Below are 27691 nucleotides of genomic sequence, written 5' to 3' on the forward strand. Positions count from 1 at the left end.
ACATTATATATAAACATCTCTCATACACTAATCCACACAACTGTTGCGAACACGACAATAGAACCAAAAGTAGGATAAACCAAAGGTAGAAGAACACAGCTCGTGCGAGTGATGAACAAAATGTATATTTTATCACTAGGATAAAACTTGTACCATACTACATACAGTTAAGCGCTTTCAACTGACAATACTCAGTCCTCATCAGAACTGATGAAGACTGAGTATTGTCAGTTGAAAGCGCTTAACTATATGTAGTATGGTACAAGTATTATCCTAGGAATAAAGTATATTTTTCGTTCATCACTCGCACGAGCTGTGTTCTTCCACCTTTGGTTTATCCTACTTTTGGATCCCTCATACACTGTTATGCTGTTTGAGTAATACAGAATCATCAGACAGCATGAGACAATTGTTACACTGTCTCAAGATACACATCTCAGTCAGGCTAACTAGAGAAGCTGTGGGGTTCCAAGATACTGACAGGAAATACTCTGGGGGCAGGGGTAACTATAACTATGTGGAGTTCAGTTTTAGAATAATGTTTGGGTGGACTTGCTACAGAGTACTTACATTTCAGTACAAAACAACTAGCCTGGAAACCTTCTGTCACCAGCAAGGGCCAGTAAACTAATTATAGCAAAAAACTCACTACTTTGATACCAAAATCAGTACAAGCCATATCAGAGCACTCAATATTAAGCAATTTTATCAAAGGTCTTTTAGCCAGGTGAGTAGTTTAAGGGGAAAGACTTTGCAAAATAATAAGTTATGTACTCACCATAACGTTCCATGTGAGTTGTTCCATCTCACCTTCATTCTTTACTGATGGGTTCAGAGCCGATCCATCGGCTCCGACATGGCTGTTTGCAAAGCTCAAGGTTTACCAGTAGCTCGAGACCAAGCCCCTTATCTCATGATACACTGCTGGAATTACCTCAGATCTTGTTTGCTGCATATACTATATCCATGTAAGAGACCTACCCTCCCATAGAGAGGAAGAAGGATCGAGTAACCAGGATGAGACCAGCCTCTAGGTCAACTATCAGCCAGGTGGGGGATGGAGGGAGGGACATAAGAATGACGGCGAGATGGAACAATTCACATGGAACGTTATGGTGAGTACATAACTTCTTAATATGAAGTTGCTCAATATCGCCGTTCATTCTTTACTGATGGGTAGCGTCCCTAGCACCCTCAAACTCTGGTGGCTCACGGGAGTACATTCTTCAGGACCGTAGACCCAAAAGAAGCCCTGTCAATTTTGTAATGAGTGATAAAAGTATGAGGTTTAGACCAAGTGGCTGCAGCACAAATGCTATCAAGGGGCAATTTGGCTTGAAAAGCAGAAGATGTAGAAGCTGCCCTGATAGCTTTAATCTTGTGTAGCAATGACGTATTAGCAGCTGAATAAACAAAGGTAATACAATCAGAGAGCCATTTTGAAAGCATTGTTTTAGCCACTGGTCTACCTTTTCTGGATTCAGAGAATGATATAAAGAGCTGGTCTGATTTTCTGACATCTTTTGTTCTGTCCAAATAACATCTGAGCTGTCTGTGAACGTCAAGTTTGTGCAGCATATACTCAAGGTTATTGGAATGGTTGACTTGGTTGATATTAGATTCCGAACAAACTTTGGGCAAAAAGGAGGGGTTTGTCCTAAGAGATATTCTATCAGCATGAAAAATCAAATAAGGAGGGCTGATAGATAAGGCTTGAAGTTCTGACACTCTGCGGGCAGAAGTAATAGCCACCAGAAATATAGTTTTCCATGACAAGAATTAGAGGTCACAAGATGATGCTGGTTCAAATGAGGGGAGAATTATATGAGACAGCATAAAGTTTAGATTCCAAGGATAATAAGGAGTCTTCACTGGAGGCCTCATGTGAAAGGTTCCTTTGAGAAAGGCCTTAGACAACTTGTGGAACATTATATTTAGCCTGTCCACTCCGAGATGAAAGTTAGATATAGCTGCCACCCGAACTGTAGCAGCTGCAGCTCCTTTATTAAATATCATAGTGAAGAATTCTAAAATGGACATCAAGGGAGCTTGATAAGGATCAATGTTCTGATTAGACGCCCATATGGAAAATCTCTTCCACTTACTAAGATATAATCTTCTGTTGGACGGCTTATGGGAAGACAAGAGTATCTGCCTTGTCTCATTAGAAAGGTCATGAAGCCTGGCTATGAGGGGAATTGGAGCAGCCAAGCTGTTAGCTTCAGTGACTGCAGTGAAGGATGGAGGTCCCCCAACAGATGTGTCAGAAGGTCCGGAACTGGGTCCAAAATCCATGGATCCTCCAACAAATGATGAAATGGGAAGCAAATCTGCCAAGGCCAATGAGGAGCTATAAGAATGATAGCCCATCCCAGCGACATTGCTTTCTGTAGGAGTCTGGGTATTAGAGGAATCGGGGGAAATGCATAGAGGAGACCCAGGGGCCAATCGTGTACGAGTGCATCTCTCTGGGGTGCTCCTGGAGGGGGAATCAGGGCAAAGTAGCTTCTGTATTTCATGTTGATGTGACTGGCAAAAAGATTGCAGCAAGGCTGGCCCCATTTGCAGAAAATCCTATCTGCAATCTCATTTGAGGGACCACTCATGCGGCAACAAAATTGCCCTGCTCAGTTTGGCTATCACGTTTGATCTCCCTGGGATTTGCGTTGCCAACAGAAAGCGCTGGGAGGAGACAGCCCACTGCCAAACTCTGAGGGCTTCTCGGCAAAGGGGGTAAGACTTGGTCCCACCTTGCTTGTTCAAGTACCAGACTACAGAAATGCAATCGTCCCTAGAGGAAGAGAGTCTTGGAATTACTGCAATGCCAGAAGTACTGCTCTCATCTCCAGAACACTGATATGCAGATATGACTCTTGATCCGTCCATGTGCTTTGGGCAGTCTTTCCCTGAAAATGCCCCCACCACCCTATCAGGAAAGCATCCGTGGTCACAGTGGCTACAGGAGGGGGTAGTACAAATGGGCGTCCTATGGTTACATGAAGAGATGTCAACCACCACTGGAGATCTCTCTTGCAAGAGTTTGAGATTAAAATCATATGACTCATTGGAAGTTCCTGATAGGACCACTGAGTGAACAGCAGCCATTGAAGAACCTGCATATGCATCCTTGCTAATGGTATGGCCAAGACTGCTGCAGCCATGAAACTTAATACTTTTAAGACTTTTGCGGCTGTTGCTCTGTTCTTCGACACTAATGAACTGACATGCTGGCGAAGAAGAAAGACCCTCTCGATTGGTAGTCGTAGAGTAGTGGTTGAAGTGTCTAACTCTGCCCCTATAAAGACGATATGCTGCGATGGCAACAAGGCAGATTTTTCTAAGTTGACTGTAATGCCTAAGTGATGGCAGAGTATCAGAGTGTACTCCCTTGCCTGAATCAGTTGATGCCTGGTAGTGGAGGCAAGGAGCCAATCGTCTAGGTATGTAAACACCTGGAATCCTAGACGCCTCAGATGAGCCATGACCACCACCATGCATTTGAACACTTTGGGGGAGGTACTGAGACCAAAGGGCAGGGCTCAAAATTGAAAATGATTGGCTCCCAGATGGAAACGCAGATGACCTCTGGATGGCCTGGCTATTTTATGTGGTAGTACGCATCCTTGAGATCTATAGGGCACATCCAATTGTCTCTCCCTAAAAAGAGAAGTATAGACTGTAGCGTGACCATCCGAAACTTTTCTTCCTTCACAAATTGGTTGAGCCTGCTGAGGTCCAAAATAGGTCTCCAGTCCCCTGTTTTCTTTGGAACCAAAAAGAATCTTGAGTAAGTTCTGGATCCTATTTGGTCTGCTGGGACTTGCTGGATGACTTTTCTAGCAACTTGCAGACCTCTATAGTTGCTTGCTCCCTGCAACTGGGTGGAATGTCCGGGATTCTCCTTGGGGGTGTGGGTGGAGTGGAGAACGGTATGAAATACCCTCTGGAAATAATACTTTGTACCAAACTGTCATTTGTTACATCTTGCCAGGTGTTTGGGTACAAAGATAAGTGACCCCCGACTGCCAGACCAGTCGGGCCTCCTTTCAGGAGCGCTGATAGAGATCACTTCTCTGGTCAACCCTATCACCCTGGTGTTGCGGACCCCTCTGTCACAAGGGCAGTGTCTTCTGGTGTTACCCCCTCCTCTGCCCCTAGAGGGGGGTTCAACACGTGTCCTGAAAGGCTCCTTGGGCTTTTTGGAACCACATTTTACCTCCCCGTTGGCCTTTAGGTAAGGGATGGAAAAACGGACTCAGACGGCAGACATAGTCTTTCACCAGGTGTGAGCAGGAGGGAGAGTTTCCTTCACTTTGAGCCCAAAGAGATATGAGCCATCAAAAGTGTTGTTGACAAATAAAGACTTAAAGGGCTCCATGAAAGAACACAACCGCATCCAGGAATGTCTTCATAGAGCAATTCCTGTACCCGCTGCCCTACTCGTCCCATCAGCTACAGATGATATAAGACGCATGGACAAGTTCACAATTGAATTTAGGGTAGCAAGCTCAGCGGCAACTTTGTCGGAAGCCCCTGCAGCTACAGTACCCTGAAGAGTCATCTCCCAACTCCTTAAGATCTCTTTGCAGTCTGGTGAAATGGGTCAAATAGTTCAGGGATCTGAGTGTAAAAGTCACTGAACTAAACATGCGTTTCCCATATCGATCCATGATCCTGGACTCTGTTAGGAGGATGGATCGACAAAGTCTCGGATATTTCCTTTTTGGTGGCCGCCGCCACCACCACCAAGGCATCAACAGGGACTCCTTTGGACAAAAAGGACTTATCTACGGAGGCAGAAATGAACTTATTAGGCCTCCGAGGGACAGGTTCCATGGACTCAGGTGACTCCCATGCCCTCCGAGAGACCAGCTGCATGAGCTCATCGAAGGGCAGAGACACCCAAGAGGTGGAAGGTTGAGACCCGAAAGCCTTCAGGAGAACTGACTCGTCCTCAGTAGCGCTTTTGGACTGCCAATCACCCCTCTGCCTAAGGATCTCTAGTATCTCTGCAAAGGAGATATCCTCAGAGGGGGATCGTGGGGACCCTTATTACTCATCCAAGTCAGTGTCAGATGTCAAAGACTCCTGTGGCGAGTCCAAGTGTCTCCTCTTACACAATCTCTTCCTGGGGACCTCCTCAGTGGAAGCCTCTGGGGAGGTCTTGGAATAGCAAGGGGCACTCTGTGGGACTACCTGAGGCTCGGTCTCTATGCTTGGCCTGGACAATGGAGGCAGAAGCGGACACAGGTGCTTTGGGGGAAGAGGAGGCCAGACCTGGTGTCGAGGATGTCTTTGGGGACAAGGCTCTCCTCATGGCTTCGAAGGCATCACGGCTCTGATGAATCAACGGACCCTGAGCTCCTCTTGCACCGAGGCCGTGAGCTCCGAGCCTGAGGTAGGAGCCAAGCTCATCTGAGCCGAGGCCCCGAGAGGAAGGGTCGACACCAACAAGTCAGTGCAACTATCCTCCCCAGACCTGACAGGAGAGTGTCGGCTCCTAGTCCCTGGTGGATGCCAAGGACATCAGAGTAGATGGAACCAATGACGCCGGAGCAGGTCTCCATGATCAGCAGGTTGGCCCCCTTCCGGCTGCAAAAGTCCGGCACGGCTCAGTGGAGCAGCAGTCAGATCCGGGGTGGTGGCCTTTGGTTCCGACGCTATGGTCGGAGCTGACAACAATTTAGCAAGGCCTGGTGCCCGTAAGAGCTTCTGCACCAATCGGTCCATATCCAAATCCGAGAGGCTGACAGAAGACGTGGAAGAGTGCACTGAAGGTGCCGATTGAAGGATTGGAGATGCAGGTCTATCAGAGACTGGCTCCTGAACTATGGGGCGGCTCCAAAATGAGAAGATACTTGGCTCCAAAGGCTGTGGAGCCGATGTCCCAGGTTCCTCCATTTTCTTAGACTTTTTAGACTCCCTGGAAACCTTGGAGTCTCCTGAAGACTTGGAAGATTTGGAGGACTTGCTGGCTCCACCCTGGTCAGTCAAAGCTTCGGCAAAAGGATACTTCTGCAAGCCTCGATCAACAAGCTTCCTTTTCCTCTCTAATAAAACCCTCGAGGAAAAGGAGTGGCAAATATTGCAAGACTCCTGCAAATGCACAGCACACCTAAACAATAAATGCACTGAATGTGCCCATCGGTCAGAGACATCTTTTGCTCATAGTCTGACATTTCTTGAATCCAGACTTTGGGTGTTTTTCCTTATCCTCACACATCTTGCAAGAAAAACCTTTAGGCTTAACATTATAACAAACCACACAAGCCTAAATACAGCCTAAAATTTATATCACAAACTACACTTAGGCTCAAGTTAACACGCCTAAAATATAAAACACACACTAAACAATGGCCCGGAGAAAAGGGACCAACACTAGCTAAATATATATATATATATATATATATATATATACGCACACACACACACACACACACATATATATATATATCTATATATATACACATATATATATATATATATATATCTATATATATATATATATATATATATTATATATATCCACACTCTAAATATCTACTATTAAAGCAATAACTATAAAAACAGATAAACACACACTAAGTAACTAGGCCAAACACAAGGCCACTACAACTATACTAAATAGTAAAGGCACCAAGGGTAAGGGTCTAATATAGAAAAACTACAGTAACTATTATAAAACTAATCTAGCTAAGCGATTGAAAAAGTTAATAACTTGCGAAAAAGCAATTTTTTTTGTTCAAAAAAGGCTCAAGCTAACTGGAACCACTGAGATCCGTGCCGCGGCAAACTAGATCTGGGGTAATTCCAGCAGTGCATCATAGGATAAGGGGCTTGGTCTCGAGCTACTGTAAACCTTGAGCTTTGCAAATGGCCGTGTCTGAGATGATGGATCGGCTCCGAACCCATCAGTAAAGAATGAACGGCAAGATTGAACAACTTCACATTGATACTTAAGTGCTCCTATTGTCAACAGCCTATAAAATGGGGAGAGGGAAGGAATTATTTTGTCAAATTATCATAAGAGGCAGGCAATAACACATTCACTAGGTTTACAAAGATAACTACAACTTGGTGGGTGAGATGAAAAAACAATTAGACCCTCTTGAGCTGATTGGCCTGGAACTGTCCCAATGTAAAGACAAGTCCTCGACTAGCCTGGCATGTACTCTGTACAAAAGAATGAAACCAGGGCTTAATACCTGCAGATAGAACACTTAAAACAGCAAAAATGTAGTGCAACTATGTAATGGACTCACTAACATAGGCTTAAGGACTTTAATTAAAGCAGACACAGACTGTTAAAATGAATTTTAATCAGATAAAGTAAAACTCGTGTCTTCCTCTGTCTTAATTTCAGACTTGATTTTCACTAAATTGTTTGCTACTGTCACTTTAAATTTTGCATTTCCCTCATCAAAGAATGATCAGAACTCTCAAGATTAATTGCTTGCACCTGCAGACAGCTTGTCTCCATGTAAAAAGACTCCGCAATGAGGAAAAAAAAAACAACATACATCTTTTAGATGTATGAAGTAAACTTAACTCAGAACAGTATGCAGAGAATTTCCCATGGCTAACTGCCTTCAGCTACAAGCTTCTTATCTCTAAACGAGAACATTTGCTAATGAAAACAAGATGAGCTAATATATTTGCAGATGGAAGAAGCTTGGTATTTTTCATGGCTTTCATCATTATATCTTAGTTTTCAAGCCTTTTTGCTTACACACAAAAAACATGTTTACATTAATATCTTTAACACATATAACAGACATTGACCACCCCCCCCCAAGATTTAAAATAATACCCTGAATGCACATTATACAAAACTGCTTTACAATGCAACATGCAGTTTATATCATGATTTGTTTTATATAGATACTAAGAACAAAAATGGTTTTACTTACAGTTGCTTCTCCCCCCCCCTTTAATGTCCTTCTAAACATTAATAACAATGTGAGGTACATGCTTTACAGTCCACCCACAAGTTTAACAAAGTCAGCAAAAGTCCAGGCTTTACTCAGCCATATTTCACAAAGGCACTAATTTCAATGTTGCTGGTCTTCTTCCTGATCATCTCCATCTCCCAACATCAGACCCTGGTTCAAGTTTAAGGTATTCCTGATTCTGCTAGTCAACTCCTGTGCTTTTTTTTTTTCTGCCTCTCAAGCATTTTCCTTTGGAACACTGAGAAAAAGTTTCACTGGCAAAGCCTCTCAATGAACTTTGTCAAAAGAATGAGAAGCAGAGTCCGTTCTATTTGTTGAATAACCTTTTTGAATGTCCTCCTCAGCCTGTTCTGCATCAAAAAATGTATTTGATCCTCCAGGAAAAATACTATAAAGACAGCTACAAGCAGCAGCTTGAATCTCACACCTGCTGTGGAATATTAGTCCAGTTGCTTATTTGTGCTTTCATAAAAATTAATAGAGTCTGTTATTTATTTATTGACATTTGATTACTGGGAAAGTCCACTGGGTCAGAAACCCATTTTCAGTAGAAGCCCAGGGATAAAAGTTCCACATACAATTACAACTACGGAAATTAATACAGAAATAGTATTCAACAATAGAGACAATGTTATGGTGATTATATAAAACTATGAAATAATTTGACAAAAATTACATCTTTAGTGGCTAAAAATTTCACAGTGGATAATTTGTTTACAGCTAGATTAAACAAAATAGGAGGTAGAAATGGGAGTAAAGAGATGTATAGTATAATTAGAGATTTTAAATTGACACGGAAAGGAGGGAAAAAAGTTCTAGACTGATTTAGTTTAAGGTGGCTCAAGTCATGTGATTACAGGGGCAGATATGATTATTGAGGTAGTGGCATCTTAGAGCAGATTTGAAGGATTTTTTTTTTTGTATCCAGTTCAGTGATGGAGAAAGGAAGGTCATTCCATAGTTTGGCTATGATACAGGAATAAAGGCTATGTCCAGCATGTTTATTGGGTTTGGATCTACTTGAGTTGCTTACTGGTGGACCAAAAAGTCCGGGTTGGGGTGTAGGCTTGTAGAACAGTCTGAAGAGAAGGATAGTTTTCTCGATTATAGATTAGTTTGTGTGTTAAGAGTTAACTGGGTATATTTTAGGTAGTGGGGAAATTCAATCCAGTTCATTTCTTTAATGGTTAAGCAGTAGTGAGTACGATTTGGCATCTGAGTGGCAAACTTTGCTATTTTATAGTAGCATGACTGTATATTCATAAGTGCTGTGTGAAGATTGGTGAAGATGGGGCTTCTGTAGAGGAGGGAGGGGAGGTGTTTGCCAGTTTTACCTTTGTAGGCTTATCCATATAACGTTTATGTCAATAGAGTTTGCCAAGTTTAAAATGAGTTTTTTTATTGAATTTTGGATATGTTGGTCAAAGGAAAGTTTGTCATCAATAGCAATGCCTAGTAGTTTCGCTGTTTTCACTAATTTGGTTACAGTATTGTTTTGTGAATATATCTTAAAGTCTTGAGTTGGAGCTTTAGTTAAGAAAAGTAAGAGTTTAGATTGTTTTGGATTAAGAAGTCATGCGTGGTTTAGCCAAGTTTCTATAGCTGTAAAGGTCTTTTGTGTAATCTTTAGAAAATTTGAGAAATTGCTAGCACAGGTGATGATAGAGTCAAATACATACTGGATTGGTGTACAATGTTTGGATGCAGTATACAGGTTATTAAAAATATTGAACAGCAGGGGTCCAAGAACAGACCCTTGTGGCACTCCAGTATTACTGGGGAGATATTCAGATAGGTTATTTTGCCATCTGACTTTTTTTTTTATTGTTTAGGTAGCTGGAAAACCAAGTTAATGTATGGGAGGAGCATCCCATTGACTCAAGATGTTGCAGTAATTTAGGATGTGATACTGTGTCAAAAGCTTTGGTTGGTAGACCTGTATCCAGCATTTTGTTCACAGCATTGGTGAATGAAAGTAATGCTGTAATAGTGCTGTGACCTGGATGAAGGCCATGTTGGGTGGGTGAAAGAGGTCATTAGTGATGTATTTTAGCAATTGAATATGTATGTATTTCTCTAGAATTTGTGAAAGAGGCAATAGTATAAAGATGGGCTTGTAGATAGAAAGATCATTGTTGTTACCACCTTTATGTAAGGGAGTAAGTGTTTTCTTCCAGAGTTGTGGGACATAGATCAATTAATAAGAATACTAACAAGATATGCTATAGCGCCTGCTGCAATTTTTAGGTATTCAGATGGGAGGCTATCAGCAGAGGGTAAGCATGGTTTCAGTTTAGTTAGCTTAATTATTGCGGTGGTGGGTACAGGTTATATAGAGAACGCTGGGGCTACTGGGATATTATTGGAGCATTCATTGGTGGGGGAGGAATGAGAGGTGGGGTTATATTGAGTAACAGAATTAGTTTCTAGTATATTAGAGTTGTTAGTAGTATTTGGAGATAATACGTTGACAAGTTTTTGGATGGTATTAAAGTGAGTTAAACTTGTGGGCTATCTGTTGTGGATCTTTGTTGGGAGATGGTGAGGGGTTCTGTTTGATTTCCAGAATATTTGAGGGTTGTTGTTTTGGGTGGATAGTTGTGTAGAGAAGTAGTTTTTCTTATAACTGATGACAAGCTTTTTAACATTATTGTGACGTTGTTTGAAGTAAGTTAATTTTGTGGGGTTCTTTTTTTTTTTGCCGTTCTTTCCAGGCTCGGTCTCTAGCAAGAAGTGCTTGTTTGGTATATCGTGCTAGCCAAGGGGCATGGTTATGCTTTATTCTTTTGGTCCGAATAGGAGCCATGGTATTCAGCATATCTAGGAATACATTATTGAAGTATATAACAGCATCTTCCAAATGTATTTTTAGTGGGCTCCAGTTATAGCTTTTTAGAGTAGTTTTGAATATATTATGGTTGAATTGGCCAAGGTTTCTATGTTTTGTATAGATGTGTTTTAGGTATTTGAGTATGGGCTCTGTGGGTGAAGACAGGTAAGTGATCACTTAAGATATTTGGAAGGCTTCCAGTACTGGTATATTTCTCAGGGTTGGACACTAAGATCCAGTCTAAGGATGATTCAGTTTGGTGGTTGAATATGTGTGTGGGGCTGGTGATGAGTTGTGTATACCTATACAAGTTTATGCTGCTTTCTGGAGAGTTGGAGATGAGAGCTTGTCAACTGATATTGGCATCACCAAGAATAATAGTTTCATTGGATATATTGTTGGTAGTCCAGGAAAGTCGGTCTTCTAATATAGGAATATTTTTACCTGGGGGAATATATAGGGCAGCAATGCACAATTATTTACAGCTATTTATGTGTAAGCATGCCAGTAATACATCTACATTACCAAAGGTTGGTGTGGGTCTGGAAAAGAGTGTAATGGTTAAGGAGTCATGGAAGATTAATGCTACACCCCTGCCTTTTCTATGATGTCTATAATTCCGAAGACTATTATATCCTGGCGGGATGATTTCAGTGCTTGATATATGTGGTTTTAAACACGTTTCACAGTGACTGCAACAATATCAGGGGGTATATTGGGAGAGCCATGCTTGGACTTCTGTGATTTTGTTGCATATAGCGTGCATTTATTGCAATTATGCACAGATTCTGAGTAGAGGAAGGTTGGCTAGGAGAAGGTGAGTTGTTGGGGCCAGGAGTGGGGTGTATGTCCCCCCCCCACACACAAAAAGAGTGTCAGGAGGTAGTTTAAAAGGGTGTGAACACAATAGGATTGTGAAAGAGGCCTGAGAAGGATGTAATGAGTTAGTTTAGGTTTGTGGTTAACAAGGAAGAGTTTACATTTTGTGCGGTAGAGGGTGTGGCAATTGAAAAAGGAAGGAGAGATGTTAGAGAAGCTGCTGTTGTGGGTTGGTGTTAGAAAGGAAAGGGTTGCAAATTGAGGAGACGTTAAATCTAATAGGGTATGAAAGAAGGTAGCTAGAGACAGTATGAGAAGAGGGGTGGTAAGGCAAATTAAGAGCATACTGACTTGTAAGGTATTGGACATATTGTGCTACAAGGGGAAAAAGGGATAGTGGAGAAGGTTAAAAAATGGTGTAGAGAGAAAGTAGTGAGAGTAGAAAGGATGAGTAGTGTATAGAGGAATGTGAGTATGATGAGTTAGGGAGGGCTTTGAGGAGGATTGGAGGAGCGTAGTGGCTGACAGAGGTGTAGGGAAGGGTCTACAGGAAGTATAAAGTTATTGGAGGAAGGGGTGGGTGGAAATAAGGGAGCAAAGTGAGCCCAGAGCGAAGCAGAAGGCAAACCACCTGCAGAGTTATTGCAGCAGAAAACAGTCAGTGATATGTAAGTATTGGCAAGGTCTAAAGGTAGAAATACATGTGTGAGTAAGTAGGACTGGCAAACAATTTGTACAAGCGTAACAAAAATAACAGAGGGGGAATATTAAAGGAATCTTTGGGTAGTATAGATTTAAGGGTAGAAAACCTTAATATTGGATAATGGGCTAGAAACAATGGTAGGAGCTACTAGTGTGTTTGGGTTAGGGAGAAAAATGGGTTACAGAACTAATTGTTAGCAGCTAGGGACAAAAGAATAATTGGGGAACAGTAAATAAACAGAAATGGGACATTTTCTCTGTTACTCCATAAAATCTTAGATTTTCTCTGCTCAGTCTTCTATTGCTATTTTTTGAAACTCTTCTTCTTGAGAAGTCTCACACTCACCCAGCATTTTCTTAATTTCAACTTTTGATTTTTGCAGTTTTATTAGTCCATCTGAATTGCTAGTTTAAGCTTCTTCTATTTTTTAGCCTTTTATTTACGTTGATCTATTCCTTCAATGTTTAATTTATTTTAATCACTTTTGAGTACGTTTCATTTATATTCCCCCTAAAATAGCTGGAAGCCTTCTTTTAAATCAAATCTTTAACTGCTTTTTTGGTGAACAGCTCAAGGATCTTTCCACTGAGTGTTTTCTCCATCTTTTCTAGTTGATTTTCTTTTAGGTTTTCCAGATTTCTTCTTTGCTGGCATCCAGACAGTGTACTTACTAGCCAGTAACTGAATTTTACCCAAGTAATAGGTTCAATGGCACTTAGCTTTGTCAGTTTCTGTTTTCAAATTGAGAGATCTGAAATTAAACTGCTGATTGGTGTGCAGCCATCTTTGAAGTCCAGGGGTACTGTATCAATGAGTTTAACAACATATTGTGAATGCAATAAAGTTTTTTTTTTTTTAGTCTTTGCCTTTCCATATGAAATTATGTCAATGCAGCTTCTAATGATTCCTTTATTTGGGGATTGTTTCCCTTCTCCGTGTAAGCATGAAGAAATGTATGTTTATGGTTATGGTAACATTATGAGAAGAATTTTCTCTAACAAAGGGAAGGAGATAAAGCTGTTCCTTGTCACCTCCTTTGTTTGTTGTCTATTTGGAACTATTAGCAGAAGACATTACAAATTCCAGGACAGCAGGATTCAATTGGGGGAAGGGGGCAGGCAAACTCAAACTTGCGTAGTATGCATATGACACTTACACTGAACTAAAGACCAAAGAGGGACCTGGATGAGATATTTTTTTTAAATGAGAGAATTTCAGTATGGTATCTAAATGTAAAACAAATACAGAAAAGACAAAGGAAATTACTATTCACATAAGAGATATAGAAAAAATAAGAGAAATATCAACAGTACAATGCCAGGATAATATTAAATACCTAGGGGGTTTGGATATAAAGCACTTGGGAATCAGAGAGGAAATCACATCAATATTTTTTACACACATTTAATCTAATTTACAGAAATGCAAAAACAGTAATGTTGCTTTAGACTAATGAATCCAAACATTAATCTGGCATGTACTTCCCCATATTTTATACTCAAGAAGAGACTTTTTAACCCCACTTAGGGGTGAAGATATAATTAAGCTACATACCCAAATGGGAGATTTTGTTTGGACAGGGGATCATCCATGGGTGGCATAGGCAAAATGAAATATACCAAAACCTTACAACTTGCAAAAGATTACAGCTGTCTGCAAAATTTTAAAAGCTAGCAAATGAATCAAAGTGGAAGGAGATGTTTAAAGAGAAAAGTAGTTGGCTAAGCCAAAAAGATTTGAAGGAGGCATTTTGGGAGGAGTGAGTCAAGGGAAACATTCCTGCAATACTGGGAGTATGAAAGAAGGATTTTAAAAATATATTTAAGAGAAAATAGATGAATGGTTGCATAGGAGATATATTACTGATAGGTTACTAGAGGCAGTGATTAGAAGGACAGAACAGTAGCTGAGAGATGTAGTCAAATTATGTCAGAAGAGGGCATAATCTACTGGGAGGAAGCAGTAGTTAAGTTCAGACTTTCCCAAGCTAGAACAGATTTATATCAGGTCCTAAATGAGGAAATTACAAGTTCCAAATGAGTCACTAGAAAAAATTAGCGTTGGCCTAGAATAATATGGTAGATAAGAGAGGAAAGACAACATGAAAATTAAAAATTGAAAAAAAGGACAGATTTCACATGTTTATACTAGTCTACCAGAGGAGCACTGGGAAGAAAGCAATAAACTGAAACCAGTTTGGGAAACTTTGTTGAACGGAGAAATCACAACTCAGCAATGAGCAGAAATTAATATTTCTCGAGAAGGTGATACATTCACAAAATTTAAAATATTTGCATGGAGGTGTTTCCACAAATACTTCTATACACTGGCTAAGATAGCAAAGATCATTTTAGTACAGAACAGGGAAAGTAAAAATGGGAGTTAATATGGGAATGGAAAGATATTTTTGGAAATGTGAATCTCAAAAAGAATTTAGATCAGATATGAAGAAAATGATAAATGAGATTGAGCAAAGAGAAACTGAAATAAAGAATGAATAATTTCTGTTGGGACACTGAGATGGATTGAAACTAACAAAAAATCACAAGGAGTTGAAAGGAAGCTGCAAATAGGAAGTGGAAAGACATTATGCTTAAAGAAAAATGAATAAAATAGTTCAAACAATTAGGGAAAATGGGAAAAGGGAGATGACTGGAAAAATGTTTGTAAATAGACGATTGCCCTGGTGTTACACTACACAGACAAACACTGAAGGAATGAGGGAGACCATAACAAGAATCTGACTTTCAACTGAAATATCAAATTATGATAGACTCCCCATGTATATAATTTGGAAATACACTGTTCAATAATTTTATATTGGTATAATTTAATCATAAGACACAATGATGCATTTTTTTTAACTCTCCCTCCCACACATCATTACTATCAGCCTGCCCCATCTGCACTGGGTCTGCCAGCTACTCCTTGCCTCCCTGGATTTAACTCCGGTAATTCGGTAATTGCTGGAGCCAGTCATGGACTGAAGGCAACGGGGCTTGGCACGTCTGAGCTTCCATAATGGGGGAGGTCTTACTTATAGGCCTACCCTTTTGTTCCTCCCTTTCCCTATTTTTAGTGGCTTAAAGCCAAAAGACACAAATAAAAAGTCTGGTCCAAAGTAGGTGTGTTCACTGTAGGTATTTGGCATATTGCCCTGCCTCTGTGGTAGCTCAGCCAAACCTACTTGTTTAAATGGAGATGTTTAGTACACTGTGATCTCCAGTCACAAGCTCCGTGTGGTGCCCATATGCAGTTCTTTTTTTTGTTCTTACCAGTTTCGAAATGTTAAACATTCTTTCTTCTGAAATTATCATTTCATGTCGTTAATTTAAATTTCGGTTTTAAGGCAATTTGATCTACCAAAGTAGATCCCAATATCTACACATGTATGCTCATCTTGCCTCGGTAAGTCGGTTTGATGGTCATTTACTTTCATACATATCCTGCCCCTGCTGACAAAGGTACCTTTTTACTACGTATACCACCACAGTACTATAACAAACCTGTGGTAGTATACCTTTGGTACATGCAGTACAAACTCCATCCCTTGACAAACCAAATCAATAATTTCATTTTTACAATGATTATGTAATCATTTGATTTCATTCTTAGCTTGCAAACACAGATAAGTACAAAACAGCATGGCCGCAGTGTTGTATTTAAAGTTTTTGTTGTTGTTGCCAAGACACATATACTGCCTCATACACACAACGGAAAACTGACCGTTTTAATTTAGAGTCACTCCAGAATGGTATGAGCATTTTACTAACCCTGACCACTCAGCAGTAAATCTCAGAAGAGCTTTCACCTCTGCAGGGCACAATTCTACACCTCAGGTGGCTCTTACAGTGCTTCTCTCAGAATGAACTAGCAAAGCTTCTCTTGCAACATGCAAAAGATAAACCTAGGTGGTATACTCTAGATAAACCTTGGTATCTACTCAATATCTCTTTGGTCAGTATATACAACAATTTGCTTGTTGCCAGAATGATCAAAGTCATAGTCCTAACCTCACATTGATGCTCCACTTACGCGACACCACATCTTAAGTACACATCTGTCCATACATTGCCCACTATTTACTTAATAAATTATAACTATGAAAATAGTTTTATTTGAGTAATATATCTAAGAAAGTAATATCTAAACCAATGTTGTAGACATCAGCTCAGACAGTTGCATACAGTTTCGGACATATTCTGAGAAAAAAAAATGTACAGTGGAGTACATACAGTACATTTGGCTACACCTTTGCCAAAAACATAATCCTAAATTTTATTCAGAATGTACATTAATAGTGCCAGCAGAGATCATCACAGGTATCTCACTCGGGTACACAATCTCATTCTCCAAAAACTGTCACAGGCAGCATGACACTATACATGTTGAATTTGCATCTTTCACAAAGCAGCACCTTAAAACAGCATTATGCTAAGTAATGCATTCACAGTGAAGGGTTAGAAAGCATCACTAAAACAAACTACATAGAATAAAATAGTCCACCTGTAATTGCATAGTAATAGTTCACATATACAATCAGATAAGGACAAATAAGCTCTTGTAAAAGAACTGTATTGTCTCCTACATATATTCAAATTCAGTGACATCCATAAAGTCCAACTTTATCTTGAACAGGTAAACAGCCATCACATCCACATCAAGTACAACTCATTCTTGACAGATGAAAGAGCCACCTGAGGTGTAGTGTCTTGTCTGCATGCCAGATACAACTAGTAGCTTTGGAGATGTCATGCTGATGGTATCAGATACCTGCTTTTGCATTCACACTGGACTGCATCTCCCATATAACACCATGAGCACTATGTCAGTCTGGGACAGCAGATTTACTCTGTGGTCCGGTCATTAGGATTTACTCGAGTTCTTTCAATTTCAGACTGGTTTTGTTGTTCCAGAAATAAATGGACAACAAAACAGTCTATGTTTGGGGAAGGTGTGTTCATGTTTGTGGAAGGGCACCCAACAGTAATTTGATTTAAATGACGGAGACTCCCATAAAGCAGGATAGACTTGGGACTTGTATTCTATGGTATGTCGTTTATATCCTTTTCATAACTACTAGTCTTTTTTATGCTTTGTACAGCACTACATTCAGACAAGTTGTATCACAGATCATGAAAATACTGACTGGCTAATGCTTATTACTTTGACTTCCTCAGGTAAACTAGCATCATGAAAATTAGTAAATGTTAATTCAAAAGCAGTATGAAAGGTTGCCATGGAAGAAATAATAAGAACGTGTAATAAAAATTTTATAACAGACCTACAGGAAATAGTTAAGTTAAAAAAGGAAGTCAAGCGCACACAAACAATTCATACATAGGAAAACTTTTTTTCCCAGAACAATGAAACTTAAAAATATTGCTGCCTACCAGATTCTACAGAATAAAGAGAGAACAGTAACAAGATTCACTGAAGGTAGACAAACTGATTACTCGTTTACTAGATGTTTGGCAGCTCTAGAGAATACATCTGATGAAAAGAATTATTTTAAACTACAGAGATGTGAGCATTTACGCCAGTAAAATCCTGCCATCCAAGGTTACAAATCTCTTAGCAATAAAAAGACGTTAGAAATACTAATAAGCCCCATTAATATTTAAACAAAATGTTTTAACATATTTGTTTGTAAATTAAAGGCAACTTCATTCACTAAATGTGCACATTCTTGATTTCAAGAACAGCTGCCATAGAAAGAAATTACATAGTATCAACCCAAAATCCACCTTTCTTGCCCATGAGTTTTGCCATCAGATCTATGTCTGGGGATAGTTTCAGTCATTCACCATATTTCCGGTGAAAAAAGTCTTCTCACTTTTACCCTAAATAGGTTCCTATACTTCTCCTAAGTCCTTATGTTCTGATATAATCTTTTAATACATTCTACCTGCATAGTTTTTCCTACAGATATATTTCCTTATCACTGTCATTCACAGCTGCATGTTACTTTCCCATGAAATACTGATATACACACTAACACACTCTTTTCACCTAAACATACTGAAGTCATTCAGCATCTAATTAGATTATAGTCTCAAATGGAGTAGCAATTATAACTGTGCATTTTGTGAAACTGAGATTAGTACAAGGAATCCAGTCTTACCTCCAATGGTTGGTTTGTAGTTTTCTGTAAAACAACCTTTGACACAGCGATTAACAAAAGCCGTCTTGCCCACATTGGAACGTCCAATCACAATTACTTTAAACAGATATTCAGTTGGCATAATGTAGCTTCAGGAGGACAAGTGTGGCAGAAAGTTTAGTGACAGCCCACCTACTTGACTCGAACGTTGAAGTGTTTTCTTTCTGCAAGGATTTCTGCATACAAAATTCTCAGTCTTTTTTTCTAAAAAAAATGTTAATTGCCAGAAACTTCAGAAATCTAACTGTCAGGATTACAGAATTCAAGCAATAGTATAAGATCTAGTCCTGTCTCAACAAAAAATGAAGAACCATTTACATACCTCTAGCTGCCTTGCAATAAGTTCCAGGAGAAATAGAAAAATAAACAGATTTATAGCATAGGAGGGTGTGAAGGATTGCACCTTTCATATAATCTTTTCCTTAGTCTTACTGTTCTTTGTTCCTCAGCTGACAGCCGAAGAAAGTGAACTTTGACGTTTCCCATCTAGTAATTGCAGCCAGTGTAAGGGAAGTACCTCAGCTTTGTTTACATTAAAGCAAGCAAAGGGAAGTTATGACTAAGGAACAGTCTCATTGGCTCATAGAGACTGCAACATGTAAAACTTGCTAACTGATTAGAGCTAAATGTAGATTTCAGCAAACTTCAACTTAAGTACCCGATTTTTGTACTGATTATTTTTTTTATAAGTTATTATAATAGTTTAGTGCATTTATGACATCGGTAAACAAGATAAAGGAGAAGAGCCCCTTTTAGAAACAGTGAAAGAACACAAGGACATGCAATAAAATCTAGTGAGAAATGTGGAGAAATATTATTTCATAAAGAAAGTTATGAGCAGTAAAAGTAACCTGCAAAAACATATGGTGGGAATCATACAAGGGCATTTCCATTAAATGTAGGCTAGTCTTGTAGATGCAAATATGCAAGTGTAGAAAAGTCAGTAGCAAAGAATCTCTGTGCAAAAGAAAATGTGATCAAAAATGCTACGTTTCCTCATAGAACCGTACAGTTTTTATTTTGTGTGTTGCTACATAATGAGGGTTTAGCAGCAAAAACAACTTGTATGCAGAGACCATTACAAGCCTCACAAATAATTAGAATCAAACCTTGTACCTAGGAGGTAAAGATCTTAACCATTAAGACAACTCTAGTAAGACTACATGCAGTGTGGAGTCGCCAGTATGCTTAGGAAAGCAGATAGCTTTGGGTATGAGGAAAGACTTACTTGCTGTATTGTGATACATTGGAAGAGACAGATGAGACAGGGGGTGATTTGGATGAATTACATCAATACGGTGCCTTGATATTGTGGCAGCAATGGAAATGTGGTGCACAGAGATCCATGACTGTGATACAAACATATCAGAATAGAAGGGATGGGGTAGGTGAAACAAAAAAGCACAGGATGTGTGTGTATATATACATGCATGCATATATATATATACATATATATATATATATATATATATATATATATATATATATATATATACATATACATATATATATATATATATATATATATATATATATATACATATACATATACATATATATATATATATATATATATACATATACATATACATATATATATATATATATATATATATATATACATATACATATATATATATATATATATATATATATATATACATATATATATATATATATATATATATATATACATATATATACGTATATATATATATATGTCTATACATATATATATATGTATGTATATATAGATGTATATATATATATATATATATATATACGTATATATATATATATATATATATATACGTATATATATATATATACACGTATATATATATATATACACACACATACACACACACACACACACACACACACACACATATACATATGATATAAAACAAATGAAAAGTAAGTAAACAGGGAGGAAGAGAACTGTGGGTCACACTGGAGATTGGATACTGGAATTGTCTGTATACAGAACCCCTTCTCCTGATGAGACAAATGAGAAAAAAACATAAGTTATGTACTTATCATATCTTTACATTTGTGTTGTCATTTTTTCATCTGGTTCAATATGTGAGTTTTTAGATCCAGTTGGATCCAACCTCGGAACCTTATACCAAAGCTTTGGATCAGAGAGCTCTAACTCCTCCCCTACCCACAACTCCCCTCTCCTGACTGAATTACCTCAAATTGAGTTTGCTGACTGACTAAAAAAATAATCTATGTAGAAAAGGACAAGGAAAAAAATACAATAAACAGTATGTAATTTAAAAGATACAAAGGGATCAGAATGGTTCCAAAGGAGGTGTGGCAGATCCCTAGAAGTAAACAATGACAGTTTGTTGGGGGAGGAGGAAGGGGAGTTGAACCAGACGAAAGAAGACTACACGGATCTATTGTTATGGTAAGTACATAACTTTCGTGTCCAATGTTGCCTATTTTCATCTGATTCAACAAGTGGGACAGATTCCAAAGCTTCCCAACAGGGACCTGGGTGGTCTCAAGGAAGGCTATTCCTAAGTATGGCAGAGCCATAAGATGTGTGGATTCTGAACTGAAATGCCAAAGATATGGACACGTTGAATGATAAATCGCTTAATAAGTCACAGAGCTTTCAGGTTACAAAAACCCTTCATCAGTGTGCAACAACTGCATAAAACCATGACATTTTATACTCTCAAAAACACATGACACAGCCAATAATTAACGAATAAAATAATTAACAATTAGTTACCTAGAGTTGTCGTTTGTGTTTTGTTTATAGAGTTGTCAGTTTGTGTTTTGTTTTATAATTAAGAGTTGTCTCCATTCAGTTGATCTGATTTTCTTACATTCTTAGTATGATGAAGATAGAACCTGAATTGTCTGTACACATCTAAGGCGTGCAATGTATGTTCTCCTTTATTGTTAAAATTTGGGAGGAAGACTGGCATATCAATCTATTGGTTCAAATTAGATTCTGAAGCTACTTTAGAAAGAAAAGAGGGGTTTGTTCTCAATGAAACTCTGTCTTTATGAAACACAAGGAAGAGAAATTTGCATGACAGTGCCTGTAGTTCTGACACCCATTTTGTAGATGGAACAGCAATCAGAAAAACAATCTTCCATGAAAGAAACTTCATATCTATGGATGCTGCTGGTTGGAATTTTTAGGTTAGAGACTGGAGCAATATGGTGACATCCTGGGGAGGAACTGGATCATGAACTGGGGGTCTCAATAAAAAGGTTCCACTAAGGAAGGTTTTGGTCACTATGAGGAAAGCAATAGAAGCAATATTGAGCCCTACGTGAAAGTTTGAAATGGCTGCTAATTGTACTTTAATTGTAGAGTAACTTAACCTAGCCATGAAAAATTCAGAATGAAACTCCAAATTTTTTGGTAGAGGTGCTGAAAATTGGTGTAGTCCCTTAGAAGAGGCTCAGAAGAAAAAATGCTTCCAATTAGTCTTGTAAGTCTTTTTGGTGGAGTTTCTTTGAGAAGAAGATATGATATGGACTACCAGGGGAAAAAAGCCTGGCATCACTGGCAATTATTAAAACTGGAGAACCCATGATGTTAGCTTTAGAGTTTTGAGATCTGGTAGAGGTTACCCACATGGGGGAGTGAAGAGGTTTGGAGATGGATCCAAAACTCATGGTGGGTAGAAGTAGGTGAGGCCGAAGAAAGAGGAACCATACCTGCTGAGACCAGAAGGGAGAAATGAGGACTACCCTGGTCTTGTACTCCCTAGCTTTCTGAATGAACTTGGTGATAAGGAGAATTGGTGGAAAGGAGACCTGGAGGCCATGGATGGACTAAAGCATCTGTTGGTGAATGGTCCTGTGCAGTGAAAAGTAATTTTTGCACTTGTTTAGGTACAAAAGCGGAAAGGTTGCAGCAACACTGGCCCAAGAAGCTGAAAAATCTCTGTTGCCGCAGTTTTGTTGAGAGACCTCTGCCTCTTGTGTTGGATGTTTATCCCCAGTAACATCCTGAAGAAAATCTCGAGATTTTTTGAACCACATTTTCCTTCCTGGTCTTTGATTCCTGGAGAAGGATCTCTGAAGGTTGAAAAATGGATTCCAATGGCAGGTAAGGTTTTACCATCCTGCTCACTCCTGGTAAGCATATCCTTGACTTTTGGTCCAAATAAAGTGAAGTAGTCAAAGGAAGCATTTTTGAGGGACGTCTTAATGCTTTCTGCAAAGTCAGAGAGCAGCATCAAGGCATGACATTACAAAGTAATACCTGTGCTGGCTGCTCAGGCTGTCTCATCTCCTGCATTAGATAGAAGTCTCGTGGCAACATTCAAAGATGACTGCATAGGTAAGACAACTTGAGTATCCACAGATTTTTGGATATCCGATGGTAAGTAATCCACCAGGGAATGTGAAAGTTCCTTTATCAAATCCTTCTGGAAATGTGTTAGTTCTGTCATGTAGTTCAGTGCAAAAAGAGAAAAAGTGGCTGAAGCATGAGTCCATTTCCCCAGTCTGTCCGACATATTTTACTTCCTATTAGGGGGATTACAAAGGAACTCTCTTTGTAAAGTTCCTTTTTTGTGGCTACTGCTACCAGCATGGCATCTACAGTGGTATCCCCTTAGCCCAGTGCTTTTTTTCCCTCGGGCAACTAGGATTATGTCTGCTTTCTTTGGGGCTGGATCAAACCAGATCGGACAACCCACATGCTCAATCAGATGAAAAAAGATACCATCAGATTAGTAGACCTCTAGGAAAGCAAGAAGACAAAGGGAAGTTATTAATGACAAGAGGCTTTAATGTGCCAGCTTTTAATGGGAACACCATGACTGAATCCTCATCTTGGACAGATATTAGAACATATTGAAGAAAGAGCAGTTTAGATTTTTTTTCAAAAGAGAGGGGAAGAGATGAGGGGGGCACACCGCAAAACTGGAAGAGGAAAGCCATTTGGAATGAGGGATATCCAAGCAGAATGGTACATATTCAACTTAAATACAAAGTCATGAGAAACAAAAAGTGAGGATATGGATTTTAGGAAATAGTTTGGCAGAATATGACAGTGCCAAAAGAAAGTTACAGTAAGAAACATAGAAGATAGTGTGGTTGAACAAAGGGGCTACATAAAAACTCTCACTAGACAAGTAACACGTTTGTGTGAAACATAAGGAAATGAGAACAAATGAAAATGTGGTTTTCAAAACAGGTGGCATTAGTGATTAGAGGAACTATAACATTTGGAAATACAAGGAAATTGCAAAGAAGAAAGACTGGCAAAAATACCAATGAGTTAAAAATGGATGTTCACTTTGTGTAACATGCCCCGAGTAAAGAAAACAGGTTTGTGACCAAGAGCAACACACTTCTCAAGAATAACCTTAGCAGGAAAACATGGTGTTACAAACAGCAGGCAGAATAAAAGTCAGCCTTGCTGCTGCTAATGCCCCATATCACTGTAAAACTGATCAGTTAACTACTCACCTGAGCAGGCATTCAAGTACTGGACCCGAACTTACAGTCACCTTCTAGTTATCTGCCTGCAGGACTTCAATGTCCTGGAGGAGTGGGGACAGTAGTATCTTTCTTGAGATGGAGGCTTGTTGGCTTGCAGACTAATTTAAAAGAATGACTATTACATCTTTTTGGGTCAACAGGCTTCAAGCCTACATCACTGATGTGCATGCACGCAGATATTTGATATTTTGTTCTGATTCATAACCTGCATTAGACATCTTGTAGTAGACTATCTGACTCCTGTAAGCAGACCATAGTAATGAAAGTAGTTGTAATCATCCATTTTGATCTAGTCTTGAGTAGAAAATCTAAAAATCCTGCAATCATCTACTTACTTAGTCGTCCAGCCGCTGACACAGCTCCTTATAAATTTCTCTTATATTATTCATCGCTTTCAGCCTGGTATCTTTTGAAGCTTTATTATAAGCTACCTCATCTATCCTAGATGGAAAGTACAAAAAGTATGAGGTGCTCACAATCACATTAGATGGCTGAACTGACACTGTCTTTGGGGTGTCTTCTTGATTACCCAACCCCCCCCCCCACACACACACACACAGTGCAGTTTGTTGGCTCCACTTTTCCCCTCTGAGTAGTACTGAGATGTAGCTAATGGAAATGGGACTGGCTGCCACTATAATGTATGCCGGAACAGCTCAACACCGTTGAGCTAAGAAATACAATGCAGCCTTTTAATATGTTGACTGAACTTTGAGGTTTCTCTTCAGTGGGTCATGTCGATGATATGAAATCCTTCCTTAATCTCTTTCTGTTCAGCTGCTTTTCTCTTGTTTTCATATTCAGTGGCATGAGTGCCCTCTTCTAGCACTGTGATGTCACATTCTGCAGTATTAGAGTGTGCTAAGCTCCAGTTTCCCAGTTTAACTCAAACACTGAATAAGCACATTCCTTCAAATCAGGATAAAATAATGAAGGACATGCACGCTATAGAAGGATATATAATGCTGTACATAGCCAGCATACAGGGAACTCCATCTGCAGCCATTAGATTGAGCAGCTGTTTAGAAACAGGGGGACAGTAGAATGTCAGTTAAAACCACTAAGTAGGGCCTCCTAACAGATCAACTTATTCAGTAACAAAATATCGGTTATATCTGATATCAGGGACCCTTCCCATGGTCCTATGGCTTGAGAAGAATCACATCCAGTATAAAATCTTCCAGGGTGGCACGGGTACAGCCAAAAGCAAAGCCTCAGGAGACTCAGTCTTGAAGAAATTCAGCAAAACTATATGCTTGTTTTTACATTAAACTGCAGGTAGTAATCTCATTCTGTTATACTGTATGTCAAACACAATGCAAACCAAGGCAGAAATAAAACAGGTAATGTAGTTATAAATGGACTGTTCAATTTCTCTAAGAAGCACACAGTAAAGAAGGTAGCTTTTGTGACCAAGAGTAGCACACATCTGGGAATACTCTGAGAAGGAAAATTTGATGTTACAAAGAGGATGTTGACTATAAGTCAGCCTTGCTAGGAAATGAGACATGATTTTAATATGTCAGTTGATCTTTCAGGAGATATTTCTGGGTTCCCAGTCGAAACATCAAGACAGATTATTTGTGGTCACTCAACTGCTCCAAGAGTACCCTCATTAACATGGCATATTTTCAGCTAGAAATAAGACTCTGCAGGTAGTCCAAATGGAAGTGCAGGCTTCTTTGCCCTATACAGCTTAAAAGAAATCTCCCAGGTGCCTCTGTGCCCTTTCACCTGAGAATGCCCTTCAGGGACTAAAGCAAGCTGCTTTTATAGGTTCATAGGTGTGTACTAGGCTAATGGCCCTGGAGACTTTACAAGCCTAGCCCATAGGATTACCCTGGCATCGTGTCACCCAACCTTAGTTCCCAGTGCCTCTGTCAAGTAGAGCCACTGGAGTGATCCCCGGGGTGAATTTTCTATTTCCCATCCACTCAAAGATTTCTCTTGAAGAGGGCCAGTGAGGCGCTCCACTTGACATGTATGAGATGTCTATTCCATTGCATGGGCAGTCTCTGGGTTATGAACCTGTCCATCCAGCTTGTTCTGTTGATTGTGGTAATGAGGTTGAGGTCTCTGGAGCATGTGGTGTGGAGGGACTGGGATTTCTTTAGATGTAGCATTTCTAACAGAGCTGGGTCAGACATGGCTTTGTAAGTCAAGCAGAGATTGCCTCTAGGTAGGTGATATGAGACAGAATAGTTGGAGTTTTCTGAGTCTGTCCATGTAGGACAAGTGTTTAAGGCCTAAGATCTTCTTTGTGAGGTATTTGTGCAGCCTCACCAGTTATTGTAGGTGTCTAGTGAGGTACATGCCAAATGGGGCATTGTACTCAATGACTGGCCTAATGAGGAAAGAGTAGAGGGAGAAAATGACCTCTTTCTTCCTGGATACAAAACCCTTAGTAATGAGATGTGCCACATAGGACATTCTGGCCACAGTGGCAATGTGGTGGTCAAGAGAGAGGATGCTGTCAGCCTGTGTTCCCAGATCTCTTATAACGCCTTCTGTGTTCAGTGAACTACCATCAATTTGGTAATTCACAGGAACCGGGTTTTCCCAAAGGGGATGACACATTTTTTGGCACAGGTGTGTGCATCCTTTATGAATATGGAAACAACACTGCCTTTGGATCTTCGGTCCAAATTTTGGGGCCGAAAGGAATGGAATGAGTTATAGCATGGTAGTGCAGGGGTGCCATATGCTGTCTCTTAACCATGTCTCTGTTACAGCACAATCGATGTTCTCCATTTTAAGTAGTGCTTCGAGCGAGTGCATTTTGAGATTTAGACTTCTAGCGTTGAGCAGCATGACCCTCAGACTGCATTTGTTTGTAACTGTTATGGTGGTAATTTGGTCTTTGGAACAACAGCTAAAATAGGCACTATAGGGGTGGCAAAAGCCTTGGCCAGTATCCGGAAGCCCAGGGTTAACAGATGCAGGCCATCTCTGGCAAAGCATCTAGGTCTGTCAAGCATATCATACCAGGCAGGTAGATACTGGACCCCCTTAGAATGATACCAGAATCTTAACCAACTGTTGAAATCAATCATTTTCTGCTTGTACTGTGGTATCATTCTAGGTGATGGTAGGAGGCTGCTCATGGCTAGGGTCATACACATCTAGGCTATATAATCCGAAAGCTCTTCCATGTCTCGTTTCATGTAGTCCAGGGAGGTACGTCTCAGGTCATTCACACCCACATGTGGAATGACAGAGTCATATTTGTCCCTGTTGTTGAGGGACCTGAGTGTGTGTGTTATGTGGCGGATCCTGGCAGCTGACTGTTACTTTCTCCTTATTCAACCTATTGAGTGGGACATCAGTGTGCCTCACTATCGAGTCACCTATGACTAGTGTGTTGGGCATGTTGGTTTGCCTTAGGGGCTTTGGTTGAGTGGCACACTGTTTGAAGGGTTATGTGACTCATGACTAGTGTTGTGTTGTGGTGGTTGAGTGCGTTTCTGCCTTGGAGGTCTCTGCTGTTTGTGTAGATTTTTATTGAGAGCCTCCGCGAAGGTGGGTGTGTGGTTTGTGTTTTTATGTGAAGGCAGTGCTAGTGTGTATTCTGGAGGGCTGTGTGTTCCATGTGGTGTGGTGCAAGTGTTGACCTCCTCTTGACCAGCTATTCCGGTCTTGGCTGCAGAGTGCATGGCTTCCAATTTGGATATATAAGTGCATCTCTCGCAAGTCTGTGTTGGGAGGTAAGAGGAGAGGGTTGTCAGTGTTCAAGAGGC

General features: G+C 39.8%; 1 protein-coding gene across 1 annotated transcript in view; it reads right to left on the minus strand.

Moving 5' to 3' along the window:
• Positions 1–18970, minus strand: part of LOC122789414 (ras-related protein Rab-7L1-like) — a 719422-nt gene extending 700452 nt beyond the window's left edge. The window contains exons 1-2 of the mRNA XM_044056845.1: positions 18790–18970; positions 18429–18671 (exon numbers count right to left, since the gene is read on the minus strand). Coding sequence (XP_043912780.1) covers positions 18429–18549 — 121 coding nt within the window. The 5' untranslated portion in view covers positions 18550–18671; positions 18790–18970. The remainder of the gene's footprint in view (positions 1–18428; positions 18672–18789) is intronic.
• Positions 18971–27691: the final 8721 nt, after the last annotated feature.

The sequence above is a fragment of the Protopterus annectens genome, chromosome 14.part0 (assembly GCF_019279795.1).
Source record: "Protopterus annectens isolate FY-2018-M chromosome 14.part0, PAN1.0, whole genome shotgun sequence".
Taxonomy (NCBI): Eukaryota; Metazoa; Chordata; order Ceratodontiformes; family Protopteridae; genus Protopterus; species Protopterus annectens.